Source organism: Aquila chrysaetos, chromosome 12 (assembly GCF_900496995.4).
Source record: "Aquila chrysaetos chrysaetos chromosome 12, bAquChr1.4, whole genome shotgun sequence".
Classification (NCBI taxonomy): domain Eukaryota; kingdom Metazoa; phylum Chordata; class Aves; order Accipitriformes; family Accipitridae; genus Aquila; species Aquila chrysaetos.
The window spans coordinates 34,034,750-34,050,183 of record NC_044015.1 but is presented as its reverse complement, the minus strand read 5'-3'; the positions used below and the strand labels follow the sequence as shown (position 1 = coordinate 34,050,183).

Below are 15,434 nucleotides of genomic sequence, written 5' to 3'. Positions count from 1 at the left end.
AAAGAGCCTGCCATGACTTTCATAGCACTAGTGGTAGCTGCTGCTTTGGTTATGCCTGCAGTAGTGCTGTGGAGCCCCTCAAGAGCATCTTGGTGAGACAGACAAATAGATGCAGTGTCACGGCACAAAGCCCCAGTGTCAATGGGGCAAGGAGCAGTGTCCCAGCAGCACAGCCCTCCATCCTCCCAAGGGATGTTCGTAAGTGGCCATTGACTCCCGTCTAAGGAGTCCAGCACACCATTAAGTGTCCACACCTGAAATGCTAAAATACTGTGACTTGGGAAGAACTGGACTGGGGTAGTTTGCATGGGTAAATAACTTGTTCTAGGGAGGAGAAAGAAAAAACATTTTACTGAATGATGGGTTTTCTTTTTTTTTTCAGGAATGGCAGTTCTTCTGAGCCGTTCAGAGGACTGTGACATGAAGGTAAATGCTAGAAGATATATTGGGAGGACCAAGAACCACAACACTTTCATTTGTCACATCATTATAACTGGTTTACCCATAAATACAAGCCCCAACTCCAGTGAATGCAACAAATGACCTCTCATGAGCTTTAGAGGGACTTGCATGGGATCTTGACTGTGCACTCACATGCACATGAGCATGCTTGTTCACAAACAGCCACCCTACCTGCCTGCTCCTTATTGTCTGAATCTGCACTTTCAACCAAGTCATTCTCTCCGTTGGCTGGATTGATCTGTGCTGCTTCGCTCTTATAATTTTTCAGGTCAATGGCAGGTGCTTTTCTGTGTCTTGTCCACCACGTCAGGCAAGCAAGCTGCAAAGTGGGACAGAGAACAAACAGGTTATTGCCTGTCAGTCCCAGACTGGCATGCCAGTCATCTCCCTCTTTTGGGGGGGCACAGATCCAAGACAGTGCTGAGAGACCTGTTCTGGGGCGATGCCTGTTCCTCCACTCCTCCACTTTCTCTCACCTCCCTTCTGCATAGGTGCCCACACCCTCCAGTTGGAGCTGAAAAGAAGTGTGAATTAATCTAGTTTCTTTCCTTCTATTTTTAATAATTAACCTGTTCCATCCCTGTCTCTACCAGGAGTAACCTTTTAGCAGACATTGAAGAAGCAGCTTCCTATTTGCTAGGCTCATTTGATTGACATGAAATAATGATAATCTGCATCCAGAATGGCAGCCCTCAAACAGGGAAGGGTAATAAAGTAAATTAAAAAAAAAAAAAAAAGAAAAAAGAAGCCAAGATAACCCTCTCTGGATACAGTCAATCACGGACAGCAATTGTACCCTCAGCAGAGAAAGATCAGTCTGGTGTTGGCGTGCAGATACATGGCCATAAGGGCATGATGCAGATATATGGCCATGGGAACACTGGTATTTGAGCAGCTCCTTCTCTGGGACGTGGGGAGGCACTCGAGGATCTTCTGTCTCATCTCAGTTGTCATTTTACAAGAAAAGAAAACCCAATGTGAACACTAAACCCTACAGTTGGGACAAGCTCACATCAAAGGAGCAACCTGCACTTCCAAATGAGCTTATCTGAAGGCTCGTAGTGGGAAAAGTAGCAGTATTGTGTCTCTGCAAGTGCAAGTATGTGTTCAAGAAGTGCAACTATGTGGGCAGACAGAGCCATGACAGCGAATATCAAGTCACAATTTGCAGGGAGGATTGTACCATACATTAGACCAACAGGTGTAGTTCTAAGTAGGAAAAAATGAGCTCTGGGCACACACTGTAAGACTTGCCTGTCCAAATGCCTTTTTTTTTTTTTTTTTTTTGCTTGTTTGTTGGTTTGGCTTTTTTTTCTTTGGTTTTTTTAATTCCAGTTTTCTCTATCGGGCCAATAGAAAACATTACCTCTCTCTGCAGCCTTTCAGTGAACAAACCACTGAAAGCCACGAAAGATGATCAGTCCTGGATAAGCTGCTGCGGCTGCAATCTGCTCTGCTTTACAAAAGCAGGAGGTCTGAAACTCTTATCCTAGCACAAGTCTGAAAGTCTTCTCCTCCCTGGGACACAGGGAGCGAGTGCACAGGAGGCATTAATCTTGCAAACCTCACAGCGGTCCTTTTGCAGCTGCGAGGTGGGGTTAACCATCCCAGGGGCTCAGGTCTTTGAATTTAAGCCAGGCCTGCTGCGTCTTTGGCTGACCACGGCCCACCAAGCAGCTTGGTGGGATCGACACTTCCTAACCTCCGCGGGCTCTGGCCAAGCCAGGCAGCAAGGGCCACGCTCATCAATCCCACTCAAACGCAGCTGCCCAAGCGCGTGGGCTGTCCTCCCGCCTTGCAGAGGAGCCGCAGGATGGGACCAGGGCAGCGAAGCTGCAGTGGTGACAACAGGTCGGGCAAAAAGTCACACATTTGCCTGACGAGCGGCTGCCTCCCTGCTCTGCCCATATGGAAATGAACGTCTCAAATGGGTCACTTACAAAGTAACGTGAGTTTAATTTGTGAATTTTACACACACAAATCTAGGCAGGAGTTTCCAGCTGACACAAAATGTTGCATAATTTCCAGAAGATTTATAGCTTTATTTAAATCATTTTCAACCAAGATGAGCATTGGGCAGGGCTAATCTTTCTTGTCACGATGTGCTAAATTGCTTTGATTTGATGATCCTCATCTTTCTCAGGGATTCTTTTTTTTTTTTTTTTAATCACTTAGGAAATGTCACTGGAACATAGCAAAGTTTCAGGGTACTAAAGGATTTCCAAAACTTTTTTTCTTTTCCCTCCTCTTCCCACGTGTCACTGAATGACTGTCTCTTCACATCGCAGCAAAATCTGCACGGGCTAGAGTTTACCCGGGGCTCAGACTCTGCCGGACAGAAGCGATTCCCAATTGAAAGCAGCATAGACACACAGGTTACCTCATCGCATATCCTCCCACTGACCCACCGAGGAGCTGGTGCTTTGGCCATGGCCAAATAAAGCAAACCACCACCCTAGGGGCCTCCTCAGTGAAGCATCACACCAACGCTCCAGCTTCGAGCTCCCCTGCAGAGGTTTTGGCTGGCTGAATTCCTTGAGGAATTCCTTTCTCCTCTTTGCCGTCGCCAGGAGGACACATGTCGGGGCAGACCGGCAGCACCGTGTGACCATGGAGGCCACCACGGGGCTGGCTGGCACAGACTCACGAAAGGATGGGGATGGGGAGGCAGATGATGGCACGTATTTTGCATGCCTGGAGAAAGCAAGCAAATACATAAATAAGAAGAACTGCTGACAGGGGAGCTGCGTTAGCATAATCAGCTTGGACCTTGGAACTGCTGCCCGAGGCCACCATGCCCGAGGGCAGAGGAGTGGGGGGTAGCCACTTGGTGGGTCCCGGGGAGCCCTGTGGCTCGGCTCCCCACTGCAGAGCCATGCGTGGGCACTGCTCAGGGAGCCTGTGTCCCCCCTCGGTTTGCTCCTCCATGAGTGCCTGGTTCCCACAGGAGCTGAGCGTGCTTTGCTCTCAGTGGCACTAAATGATGCTGTGGGAGCTTCAGTTGCAGCACCTCGGAGTGCACGGTGTGGGCTCAGGCCACCCAAAGCGGGCTTGGTGCTCCTCCTAGGCTATGCACCTAAAGGAGCCACTCAAGCCAGACCTCAAGACGCAGGGAAAACATCCCTGACCCCAGAGCACGTCAGGTGGAACTGCCAATCCATCAGCCTGTCTGGGTGAGCCCTGACCCCCAGGGAGGCGACCTGCTCGTGTAGCATTCATGCTTTGTGGGCTGTTCCTCTCCCTTTTCACCCTCATATTCTCCTTGGACAAGGGAGTTTGCAAGAACTCAGCAAAGTTTTTCTTTTGTTGTTTGTAAACTAGAATAAATCCTTCTGTTCCAAAATGCCATCTGGCACCTGACAGTTGTGTTTCAGCTTCACAGTCTCAAATTTAATTGTAAGCTCTTTTGCAGGGTTTTCAAGGACGGCGTGACACAATATGGACTACCTACAATGAAGACATATGAACTCTGGAGCATACCAAACAAATTCCTTGCATACTTGTTTTCCAGCACAGCATCAATCACCACAGGGATGGGAGAGTGTCCAAAACAGCAGGAGAAAATGCTACAGCTTGCAGTTCTTCGACTGTAATTCATTTAAAGCCAGGCACATTAGCTGTAACACTCTTAACATGAGATACAAATCTCTTTTCTCCTTTTGCCTATTTACTATCTCAAAAGCATTGAGATTCAATATTTAAAGTTGTCCAGTGTAGATCCTCAGGTGGTGTAAAGCGGCATAACTGTGCTCAACAGCTGTTCCTGGTCTTTGAAGGCAATGGAGCTATGCTGATTTACATCTGCTGAAGTATGATCTATCACTATATTTCCTTGGCTGTTTCTTTGGTGGCTTGTTTTTCTTTTCCTTTTGCTTGACAAAATAAATGGTGTAATTCCTAGCTCTTATATGGTGTCTTTCATCATTACATCTCAAATGCTAGCAGAACTAGCCCCATGCAATTTTTAGGGGGGCAATATCTGAGGCTCATCACGTGAATTGACTAACACATGGGGCTGGGAAGCACCAGAGCTTCAGATATCCTTGGCCAGGACACCCAGCCTCCCCCTCTCAGCCACTACCATGGAGACATACACCACAGGTTTGCCCACTTGCATGCCAAACCCCAGCAACTTGAGGTCGCTAATGGCCAAACACAAAGTTCAGGTGCCAGTTTCTACCCCGAGGGTTAGAGCCTGACATGTCCATCCTGATTTCTACCTCCTGTCCTTCCTTCCCAAAGCCCTTCTATCCTTGAGCCATCCCAGCACAGCCACAGACTAACTTGAGATGAGGAGACAAGCCCTGCTTGCAGGACACCATGAGAAACCATGCCACCAGGAGTGACAGTCCAAACCTACACCTGCGCTCATGTCTAGGACAAAAGCTGGGGTCAGTCTGACTGAGAGAAAATGAAAAATGTTGGGTTTAATGCTGCCCACTCAGACTCGTGCCAGACAGGCAGCAACCCAGCAACGTTGGCACCTACCTTGGCTTAAAACCCATGCCTTCACTTTGGCTGTTCTCTGAGGAACAAGGGCAGACCTTTCCTGTTGAAATTGGGGATAAATAGTAGAAAGCGAATGAAAATCAGACTAAAACCAAGTAGGGGCAGGTTCTCCCATTCCTACTGAGGTACGGAAAGAGGGAATTAGCTACCACTTAGTGGCACAAATTGCCTGGCAGCCCATCTCATTTTCCTTGTGGTGGGAAGATACTGGCGGAGGCAGGGGGAGGAAGAGGGCACATGGGACATGGATGGTCATCACCATCATCAGATGATTGATCTGGGTTCTCTGTGTCCAGCCTCTCACTACCACAGACAATATCATTAATTCTTATCAATTTTCTTCAACAGAATCTCTTATACAGAGGTCAAGCACCGAGCTCAGCACTATGTGGGGTCCATAGCCTACCAAAAGGTTATCCTAAACATCCCTCTTTAGAACACTTCCACAGAAAAGCCCAGCCTATATTTGTCAATGCCCTTTACCAAGCTCTCCTCCCTCCCTGGCTCTCCAGATGTACCTGGGGGCCCAGCCACCACCCCCTCGTCCTTTGTTCCTCTGAAATAACTGCACACAGCTGTTTCACACAAAATCCTATCCTCCCTGAACATCCCATTGGCTTTCCTCCCTGGACCACTTCCAGTCCGAATCCACCTTTTCCGAGCATTGGCTCTTTGAAGAATATGTCAAATAAGGTCCCTTAAGTCTAGCACCTATAGAATCCCCTATTTCTACTGAAAATCTCCTCTAAGGAATCTCTTATGATCATAACTTCTCTTTCTCTGATGCTATTATAGTAGGTCTCCATCCTGAACCCCACCTCTTAAAACGTGCTTTAAATGTTTTTATACCTGCGAGGTCAGACTAAAAAGCCTGTAGGTGCTATGGCCAGTTTCTTCATTTCCTGGACTGTTGGTATGATGCTCACTATTTGCCAGTGCTATGTTAATGCATCTTATCTTGCTATTGCTGTGGGCAGGGAGCACTGCACATGTTTAGTTATCACAGGTCAGATGATGAGTGGGAACTCATTAAACCACAGTAATTAATTGCTGGCAACCATCTGGCCACCCCTGAGCAGTAGTGAACAACGTAAGCAGCAGAACTAATGGTGCCTCCTTGCCAGTATTTCTCTCTCCCATGTGGATCCTCTGATAGCTAATAAAAGCTGAGACTTTATCTCAAAGCAGACACAAAGACAGTGTCTCTCTCCCCCTCTCCTCTATCTGAGCACTTGCTTTCATGTAATCTTTAGGAGCTGGGTATCTTTGACACCACTAACATTCAATCAAACATTGATGGAACTGGTTAATGCTTTACAAGTTATGAGGAAGCAACAGATAGAAAATGCTGTGATGGCATCACCCTCATTTCCTCATGCAGTTAGACAGGAAAAAAAAAATAGGTCTTTTAAATCTATCCAGTAACCTTTGTTTGGAGGTAGATGGCAGTTTTGTTATATTGACAGCTGCTTTAAAACTCTGGGAAGAGTTGTTTTAAGGTTTTATTATATAAAGCCTCCCAACTCTGCACCATTTTAATGTGTTAAGTAAAAGAAAGTTGTGCCTGACTCAAAGTTATTAAATGTAATTGAGATCACATTGGGACAAAATGTTATTTTCCTAAATGCCCATGTTGCAAAAGATATTAATCTTGTTTGCCTGCAAGATTGATGCTGGCTCTGCTGAAACAGGGTAGATGCTACAATTAGATATATTTAATTCCTCCTCAGCAGTGCTCTGTAATGTGATTTAATCTCCTTCCCCTTCTTCTTTTCCTTCTATTCCAGTTATGATGGGCTGTGGTGTCTGCCCAACTCCAGGCACAGCATGGGAACTCACACTCAATTTGAAGCACTCAGTGCCTCAGGAAGCATTAACACTATGCGGCCTGGGGAATAGAAAGCTGAGGAGCAAGGGCTTCTTTGCAGTATAAGCATTACACACCATCTCTTAGCCATGGGAGGAAAAGAAAAGGACAGATTTCAGAGATTTTTGGAAACCAAACGGGCACTCTAAGAAAAGGGTGCCACTGCAAGTCACTTACTTACCTTTTCTTCAGGGATCGGTGGGGTGCAGAGACTAATAAGGACAATGACAATTGCAGTGAGGACACAGAGGATGAGGGCAAAGTAGAGGTAGTGCAAGTCCTTTAGCACAGCTGGTCTTCTGTCCTCCTCACCGCAAGACGGTGTGCTATAAATAAACTCGATGATCATCCGAACAAGACCAACAGCTAGCCCAACCATGAGGCCCCAGAAAGCACCCTGAGAAAAGGCAAGCATAAAGAAAAGGTCACTGCATGTTACCTTTGGTTGAAGGTTTCTCTTTTCTTTTCTTTTCTTTTCTTTTCTTCTCTTTTCTGCCCTTTCTTAGACCAAGACCTTTTATGCCTGATGGAAACCCACACTGACATGCATCAAAGGAGGATGTTTTCAGTTAAAAATCCTCATTTTCTCTTTCTGCCCTCGAACATGGAACAGACAGAGCACAGACAATGCAAGAGTCTCCTTCTAACAACATGCCTCCAACTAGACTTTCATACATCATCCCTAAAGTGCGGAACAACTTTTTACCTTTTATGCTTTCAAATGGGACTGCCAAGGAGTACCACTTGCAGTGCCTTCTTGGAAGCAAACACACATACACTAGAGACTGGGCTAAGATCCACTAACGCATGCCAGGGAAAGGCTGTCTAATTGTCACACTTTAGCTGGACTGGCTTTTGAGTTTAAAGAGTCTCAAAGGCTAGGTACTGAGGGGACAGTTATTTATTTATTGCATCAAATTATATATCTATATCAATTGGTTGTTGACACTCCACTTACAGACTCATTAATCCTCTTGCAGAAGATTGCCAAGATGAAGAGAGCTGTGATCGGTGGGGCTAGATAGCTGGTTATGGACTGAATGTAGTCAAAGAGCTTGCCACTGTTGGCTGATTGAATGATCGGGATCCAGAGAATACTGATGACTACAAGGATGAGGATAAAGACCCTGGAAGATGAGGATAAAATTGTATTAGTTCTGCAGGTGGTGGAGTCCACCTGAAAATGAAGTTCTGCAGCAAAAGACACTTCTAGTTGCTCTCAGAATTTCCTAAGAAAAAATCTACAGATCACCCTCAAGAAGAACCTTTCCCTGTGTACACAGGAAAAGAGAAAATTGTTCTCTTCTAGAAAGTCAATTCAACCAACTCCCAAGACTAACTTCACAGATTTCAGAGTAAGCTCGGCTAGAACTTGCCAGTCAACACACATGAGAGATCCACAAGGGCATGGTGGCTCCCACCATGAGCTGGATCAGTGCAAGCCCTTCAACCTCGTGTGTCCTAGAGAGGGACATGTTCTTTGAAGGACTAGCTCTCGGATGCGACAGAGAGAGGGAGCTGGAAGTTTGTGGAAGCAATCTTTCTGCCACCTTTCCAAGCAGATAACATGCTCAGTCTAGTGCCTTTTTGCCAAATTCCAACTCATTTGCTGCTTATTAAAATTGCTTCTGAGGACTCAGGTGCATACCATAACCCTCCTTCACCTTTGCACTGTATGTTATAGAGGTTTCTCCATATTGCTGAGCAAGAGGTACTTCCCCTCTCACTACAGTGGTAGAGTATGAGATTGCCTGCAGCCTTCAACCGCCCCACAGCAAAGTTTAGAACTTAGTGCTCATGACTGGAGAAGAAAAGCACCACAAACATGCAGAAAGCAGCTTAAATTCCGCTATCAGGAGAAGAACCTTATAAGCCCCTGATATAATGTAGTACCAAAGCTTGTTCGCAAAGGGTACTATAACTTATCACAGAGATAGAGAGCTGGGAGGCCCAGCTCTCTGCACTTTTCCCTGAAAAAAGGAGTATTCGCAATGTATCTCTCCTGTCTGATGCAAAAATAACACATTCTTAAAGACCTCCAGAGTCAGTGACTCCAGAGCTTCTAGATCTCACATAAGGGACAGTGTCAGGGCAGAGACTGTCCAAAGCTCTCCCTTGTAGCCTCTGCCTGATACGGACTCGGTCAAAAAGGAGCAGTGGGTCACTGCACTGAACTTTCCACTCCAGTTTTCAGTGGTTCAGACCTATCTGAGACCAGCCATTTCCCCTCATCCCCAGAGCCACTGCAGGGTGGGGGGTCTTCTGCCCCAGGCCCCCCCACCGCTGCAGGGGTGCAAAGTGCCGCTCGGCTCCGTCGCAGCATCAGGGGGTGGCAGCTGATGCAGCAAGATCTGCCTCTCCCTTACAACCAGCCCTCCCGACCTAAGGGCCCTGCTGCCTCTCCTCAGGCTGATTCCTTTTGAAAGCAAAGCACATAACATCAGGCCTGTGTTTATTTTCCCCTTAAATTAGGGTGGCTTGATTTTAATTGAGAGATCTGCTGGAATAAGGCACGTTTGTGCAGCTGTCATCAGAAATCCATACTTGCTTGGGGGGGGTGTCCCTTTTTCTTTTTTCCTTCTTTTTCTTTTCTTTTTTCTTGCCTTTCTTTATTTGTTTTTCTACTTTTCTGCTTTTCTTCTTTCTGGTGGCTGGGGGGGGAGTGGCGGGGGGGGGGGGGAGGGGAGGCGTGGCGGGAGAGTTTCGTGTTCGTGTGTATGGGGAGGGGGTCTGTTCTTTTTTTTTTCGTTGGAGTGGCGGGTGGTCTTGTCGGTTTCTGTTCTGTTTTCTTTTTCTTTTTCTTTTTCTTTTTTCTTTTTTTTTTCTGTCTTCTTTTCTTTCTCTTTTCTTTTCTTTTTCTTTTTTTCGTTCTTTTTTCTTCTCTTTCTAATTCTCTTTCTTCTGCCTTCATTCCTTCCTTTCTCACTTCCCTTCCTCCCTTCTTTCCTTCATATATCAGCTTGCTTGATGCAACCCTTTCCAGGCTAAGCTACTCCACTTACGGACAAGAAACAGGACAAAAGGGGAATAATTCCCAGGGGATCCCTGGGAGACCCAGCTGAAGTAGAAGTGTCACCTTCCTCTGAGGCCAACCCTGTCCCCCAAATCTGATGTGCGAAAAGGATGCTGTGCTTCACCTGCCCCTGTTCATGGTGATCTGGCGCGTTTGTGCTCATACACTGGGTTGTACACTGGTGGGGCTGGGCAACCTGTGCATAGTACCCTCCAGAGAGAGGGCTGCAGGGGACGGTCTGACACAACTCATGTCTCACAAGGAGCTTTCCACTGCTGTGGCCCAGGCTTCCCTATAGTCATGGAGTTTGGGAAGCCAGATGCTGAAGGAAGGCTCCCGGCCCATATAATTCCCAGACCCAGAGATGAACAGCACAGCTCTGTTTCAGGACTCTGACAGACAGTGGTCCTGGATATATGACAGTGGGAATGGCTCTGAAAAGAGCAGTTGCCCAACAGGGAGAGGGGTCTTGCTGGTGTCCTATATAGCATTGCCACCCCAGCATCCTCTAACCTCTCTAACCCCTTGCTTTATATCAAAGAAGTCTACTTTACGTTGTGGAAAGCAACCAGGGAGATACAGCCCTGCCTGATCCTTTTTCTCATCTGGAACAGCTGGAAAAAGACAGTAGCCTGAGAAATTGGCTGACCTTCTTGATGCGTTCAGCTGTCTAGCCTTATATTTGTCCTTTAAATAACTTGCCAAAAAACAAACAAGCCCAAAACAACCAATCAGCGGGGAAAAAAGAGCTCAAACAAAACAAGAGAGACTTCCTTTTCCAGCCTTGCCCTTCTGCAGTGGCTGGTCTGAAGTAGTTTAATCTAAACCAGGCTTCGGCAATTGCTGGAGAAAGCAATGTCCGTGGTGGGTATTTAGAGACTGGGGCTGGCCTGCCGTACACTATCCAGGGGTTTATTACCTGCTGAAAAAGCTTAATGTGCTTCAGGTGCTACGTGATGTCCAGATGTCGTGGCAGAAGCAGCTTGGAGAGTGCTGGTGATAGAAATGCTGCTGGGTGAATGCAGAGACATTAGTGCCGAATGTGATATTCAGTCCCAGCTCATCTATTAGTACAAAAACACAGGAATGGCCAAACTGGTTAGGACCAAAGGTCTGTCCAGCCCAATGGGTAGCCAGCCGTAGTAGGTACTTAAGGGAGGATATCAGAACAGGGCATGCAGATCATGGCTCAGGGCCAGTGATTTGTGGTACTGGGACTTCCGGAGCCAGACATAGTGTCTTTGTATTTAATAGCCCCTGGTGAATTTTGCTTCCAGGAATTTATCCAGCTAATTCTAAATCTCTTTGTATCCACAGTTTCCTGTGGCAAGCAGTTTCACAGCTTAACAACACGTATTGTTTAGTGTTGTCCATTTTTTCATGCCCTGAAGCTGGGTGAGTTTTCTCTGTTGGATGCCACTCAAGATCAGCCCTGGGTTCAGCTCACACATGAAAAATGGATGGATGGGTGGATGGAGTCTGAAACAACGTGGCTGTCGCGCTGAGATGTGCAATTATCAGTAGGCCACAAGCAGGGTGTATTTTAGAAGCCAAGACACAGCTCCCCACCTGCCTCGCTGTTAACAGGTCACATAGAATCATAGAATGATTTGGGTTGCAAGGGACTTTAAAGATTATCTAGTTCCAACCCCCCCTGCCATGGGCAGGGATACCTTCCACTAGACCAGGTTACTCAAAGCCCCATCCAACCTGGCCTTGAACACTTCCAGGGATGGGGCATCCACAGCTTCTCTGGGAAACCTGTTCCAGTGCCTCACCACCCTCACAGTGAAGAGCTTCCTCCTTACATCTAATCGAAATCTAGCCTCTTTCAGTTTAAAGCCATTACTCCTTGTCCTATCACTACATGCCCTTGTGAAAAGTCCCTCTCCAGCTTTCCTGTAGGACCCCTTTAGGTGCTGGCAGGCTGCTATAAGGTCTCACCGGAGCCTTCTCTTCTCCAGGCTGAACAACCCCAGCTCTCTCAGCCTGTCTTCACAGGAGAGGTGCTCCAGCCCTCTGTTCATGTTTGTGGTCCTCCTCTGGACTCACTCCAATAGGTCCGTGTCATTCTTACGTTGGGGGCCCCAGAGCTGAACACAGTACTCCAGGTGGGGTCTCATGAGAGTAGAGTAGAGGGGGAGAATCACCTCCCTTGACCTCCTGGTCATGCTTCTTTTGATGCAGCCCAGGAGACGGTTGGATTTCTGGGCTGCAAGCACATGTTGCTGGGTCATGTTGAGCTTCTTGTCAACCAACACCCCCAAGTCCTTCTCCTCAGGGCTGCTCTCAGTCCACTCTTTGCCCAGCCTGTATTTGTGCTTGGGATTGCCCCGACCCATGTGCAGGACCTTGCACGTGGCCTTGTTGCACTTCATAAGGTTTGCACGGGCCCACCTCTCAAGCCTGTCAAGGTCCCTCGGGATGGCATCCCTTCCATCTTCAGCGTGTCAACCGCACCACACGGCTTCGTGTCATCAGCAAACTTGCTGAGGGTGCATTCAATCCCGCTGTCCATGTCACCAACAAAGATGTTAAATAGCGCTGATCCCAATACTGAACCCTGAGGAAGACCACTCGTCACCGGTCTCCACTTGGACATTGAGTTGTTGACTGTGCAACTCTTTGAGTGCGATCATCCAGCCAATTTCTTATCCACCAAGTGGTCCATCCATCAGATCCGTGTCTCTCCAATTTAGAGACAAGGATGTTGTGCGGGACACTGTCAAATGCTTTGCACAAGTCCAGATAGATACATCAGTTGCTTTTCCCTTATTCACCTTGTCCAAGGGCTATTTATGGATGCAGAGCTTGTTTAACAGCTGCATGGTTGACCTCAGGCACACAATAGATGGTCAGCACAATTTTCTGGCAAAAAGTGGAGTGCAATTCAAGATTTCTTGTAACTTTTTTTGTTCAGCTGACACACGCGCTCCAAAGACAGTGAAAGATGAGAAAATAATATAGGCTTGATAAATGACCAAAAGAAAGTTTCCGATCTGTAACAGTTCCCATTATTCTTCTTATTCTTGGCATCAGCAGAGTTATGGCAATCTTCACCCTGCCCCCCTCCCCAAGCTCTACTCCCCCTTAACAATTATTTTTTTTTCCCTGTCAAATTCACAAGAGTGGCACCTGGGAGCATTTTGACCAAAGGGAAATTGACTGAGCAAAGTTGCCTCTTTTCAAATACATTTTCTTAAGGGACTGGAATGAATGAGAATCATAGTCATAACATGGCTAAACAGTCTTTGTTTAACTTAATGCAATATAATAACCTAAGTGTTGCAACACAGCTCCTTGCTGTGACATCCTTTTTCCATTTGCTTAATTTTCACCCCAAACACACGCTGTTAATAAGCTGCTGAGAAAATACAGCTCTTGTGACAAAATCCAGAAACTGAGACCCTGTATGGTGTGTTAGATACACAACTCTTATTTGGACTGGCAAGTGGCACTGAAATTGGTATTGCAAAATAGATCCATTTTTCTTGCTGCCAAATGCGATGGACAGATGAAAAGGGAGGGTTGGAGAAGTGGATGGCAGTAAGTAGAGAACAAATAAAATAAAATCCCTGACAGAAAGTAACATGTGAGTTAGAATAGACATGTGATTGCCAGCAGGGAAATGCAGGATGCGGGGTGCTTTGTCAACAGCTGAAGTTAAAATAAATGTCACACTGGCACTGAAAACTACAAGATTAAACTTCTCCTGGTGATTTATAATTTAAGAGAGAAAAAGGCAGACAGACACCCAGTGACTGGGCTCAAAAGAAAAACTCCGATTGACTTTAGTGGGTTTTGGAGCAGGTCCAGCGCAGTAAAGGTTCAAATCTGATCTCTGGAGTCATGAAAATGTTTGGCCACTGATTTTAATCAGCAGAATCAGGCTCTTAATCAAAGTTTGGTTTATATTTCATGCTTTTTTACTCACTTTGTAGCAAATCTGGAAGTCATACTTGTTTTGGGGGGGCTAAGTGAAAGTAAATAAAGACTGTCATAAAATTTGTGACATCTTTAAATTAAAACACAGTTTCATTAAGGAATATGACTAAGCCTTTCCCATTTCCCAAACCAGCCCAATGCTTTAGAAAAGCCTGAAATAAACTCTTTTTGTATAAACAAAATATCTTGCAAGTTTCACAAATTGTCCTGAAGATTGTTGGGGAAGGAGGTTTTCCCTAAAAAAAAATATGCAAAAGACTGTCTTACTAAGTGAAAGTTGCAAAATGCTGTATTTTATGTAATTTATATAAAACAATTTATACAAAAATTACATGGGACCATGTGGAAAATAGGAAATAAGATGCAAAGACATTGGTTCCCAGGTCTTTATTCTTCCCACCCCTCAGCTTTCTGTGACTTTTTCGCTAGGGATTTCCAAAATGCAGCCGAAGAGCATATTTGCTAGGCACTGAATACTGAGGTCCAACCTGCAAAAGAGAGGACAGAATGAAAAACAATAAAAAATTTCAACTTCAGCCACTCAAACCCTTTCTAAGAGTCTCAACCATGTTTTGAATGACAAGATCAGTGTTTGTGGAAGAAGTGTTCAGCACATTATTTCCTTTGTAGAAAAGGAAACGTCTTACAGAGGTGTCCCCCTCTGTAAGAGTGGATGGTTCATAAGCATATAGAAAAGAAAACAGATAAATACTGTCGAGGCTTTCCACATTCTGTTAGTGACTGTTCAGGGGCTCTGATGGTCCCCAGGTTGCTCTATTAGCCCTGGATAATTTGACATTGGCATTGAAGCCAAAGCAAAGATTTCTTGTTTGACGAGCTTCCTTCGGGAATACTTAGCCAGTGAGAGAATGGGAAGGAGCCAAGGGTAGACTGCAGCCTTACCCAAGTGATCTACCAGGGATGGTGAATTCAGCATATTTTATTTGATTATTGATGGCTTTACTCATTTATTTATAGAATGAGTAAGCTTTCCTTTCAGTTAGACACTCTGAAAGCTGGAGCTTCAGTGGGTGACACCCAAGCTACTTTTAAAAACACACACGGGGGACTTTGGTCACCAAGTCATGGCAGTATCACACATAGATGGGATCTTCCTTCCTCATACGCACCCCTCTTCTAGCCAGCTATGTGCAAGCATCAATTTTGTGACATCTGTGAAGGCGTTGGTACAAGTTTAGCAGAAGGGGAAGTAGAACTGCTTTCATACTACAAATTTAAGTCCAATGAAACAAACTCACATTGTAGTGCTAAGGAGAAACTGCAGTCCACAGAGAGAAACGAACTTTAGTGGGTTTCTTTAAAAAGTCTAAAACCAGGCAGATTTCAAGTCTCAAAAGCCTATGACTTATCAAAAAAAGAAACACACAAATTTTCATTTCATACAATAACTAACAAAATTACTTGGTTTGTGCTTAGTTTCCTGTAGCCTGCCTGTAGATTTCTGCAGAATCTGTAATTTCTATCTGCTAAAAATAAATAAAATGGGTGACTAAAAGTTTCCAGTGTTTCAGAAGTTGTATCAGGCTTTGTCAAAGAGTTCCTGGGCAGTTCAAAGGGCTGTCTGAAGGGATTACAGCTCTTTCTTGTTAGTGCGATCGTCTGCATAGAGACCTAGCG

General features: G+C 45.7%; 1 protein-coding gene across 1 annotated transcript in view; it reads right to left on the bottom strand.

The window, feature by feature from the left end:
- The window catches only part of SLC5A9 (solute carrier family 5 member 9), a 32,599-nt gene that overhangs the window by 1,547 nt on the left and 15,618 nt on the right, over positions 1-15,434 (bottom strand). The window contains exons 12-14 of the mRNA XM_030033896.2: positions 7,797-7,965; positions 7,020-7,235; positions 634-781 (exon numbers count right to left, since the gene is read on the bottom strand). Coding sequence (XP_029889756.1) covers positions 634-781; positions 7,020-7,235; positions 7,797-7,965 — 533 coding nt within the window. The remainder of the gene's footprint in view (positions 1-633; positions 782-7,019; positions 7,236-7,796; positions 7,966-15,434) is intronic.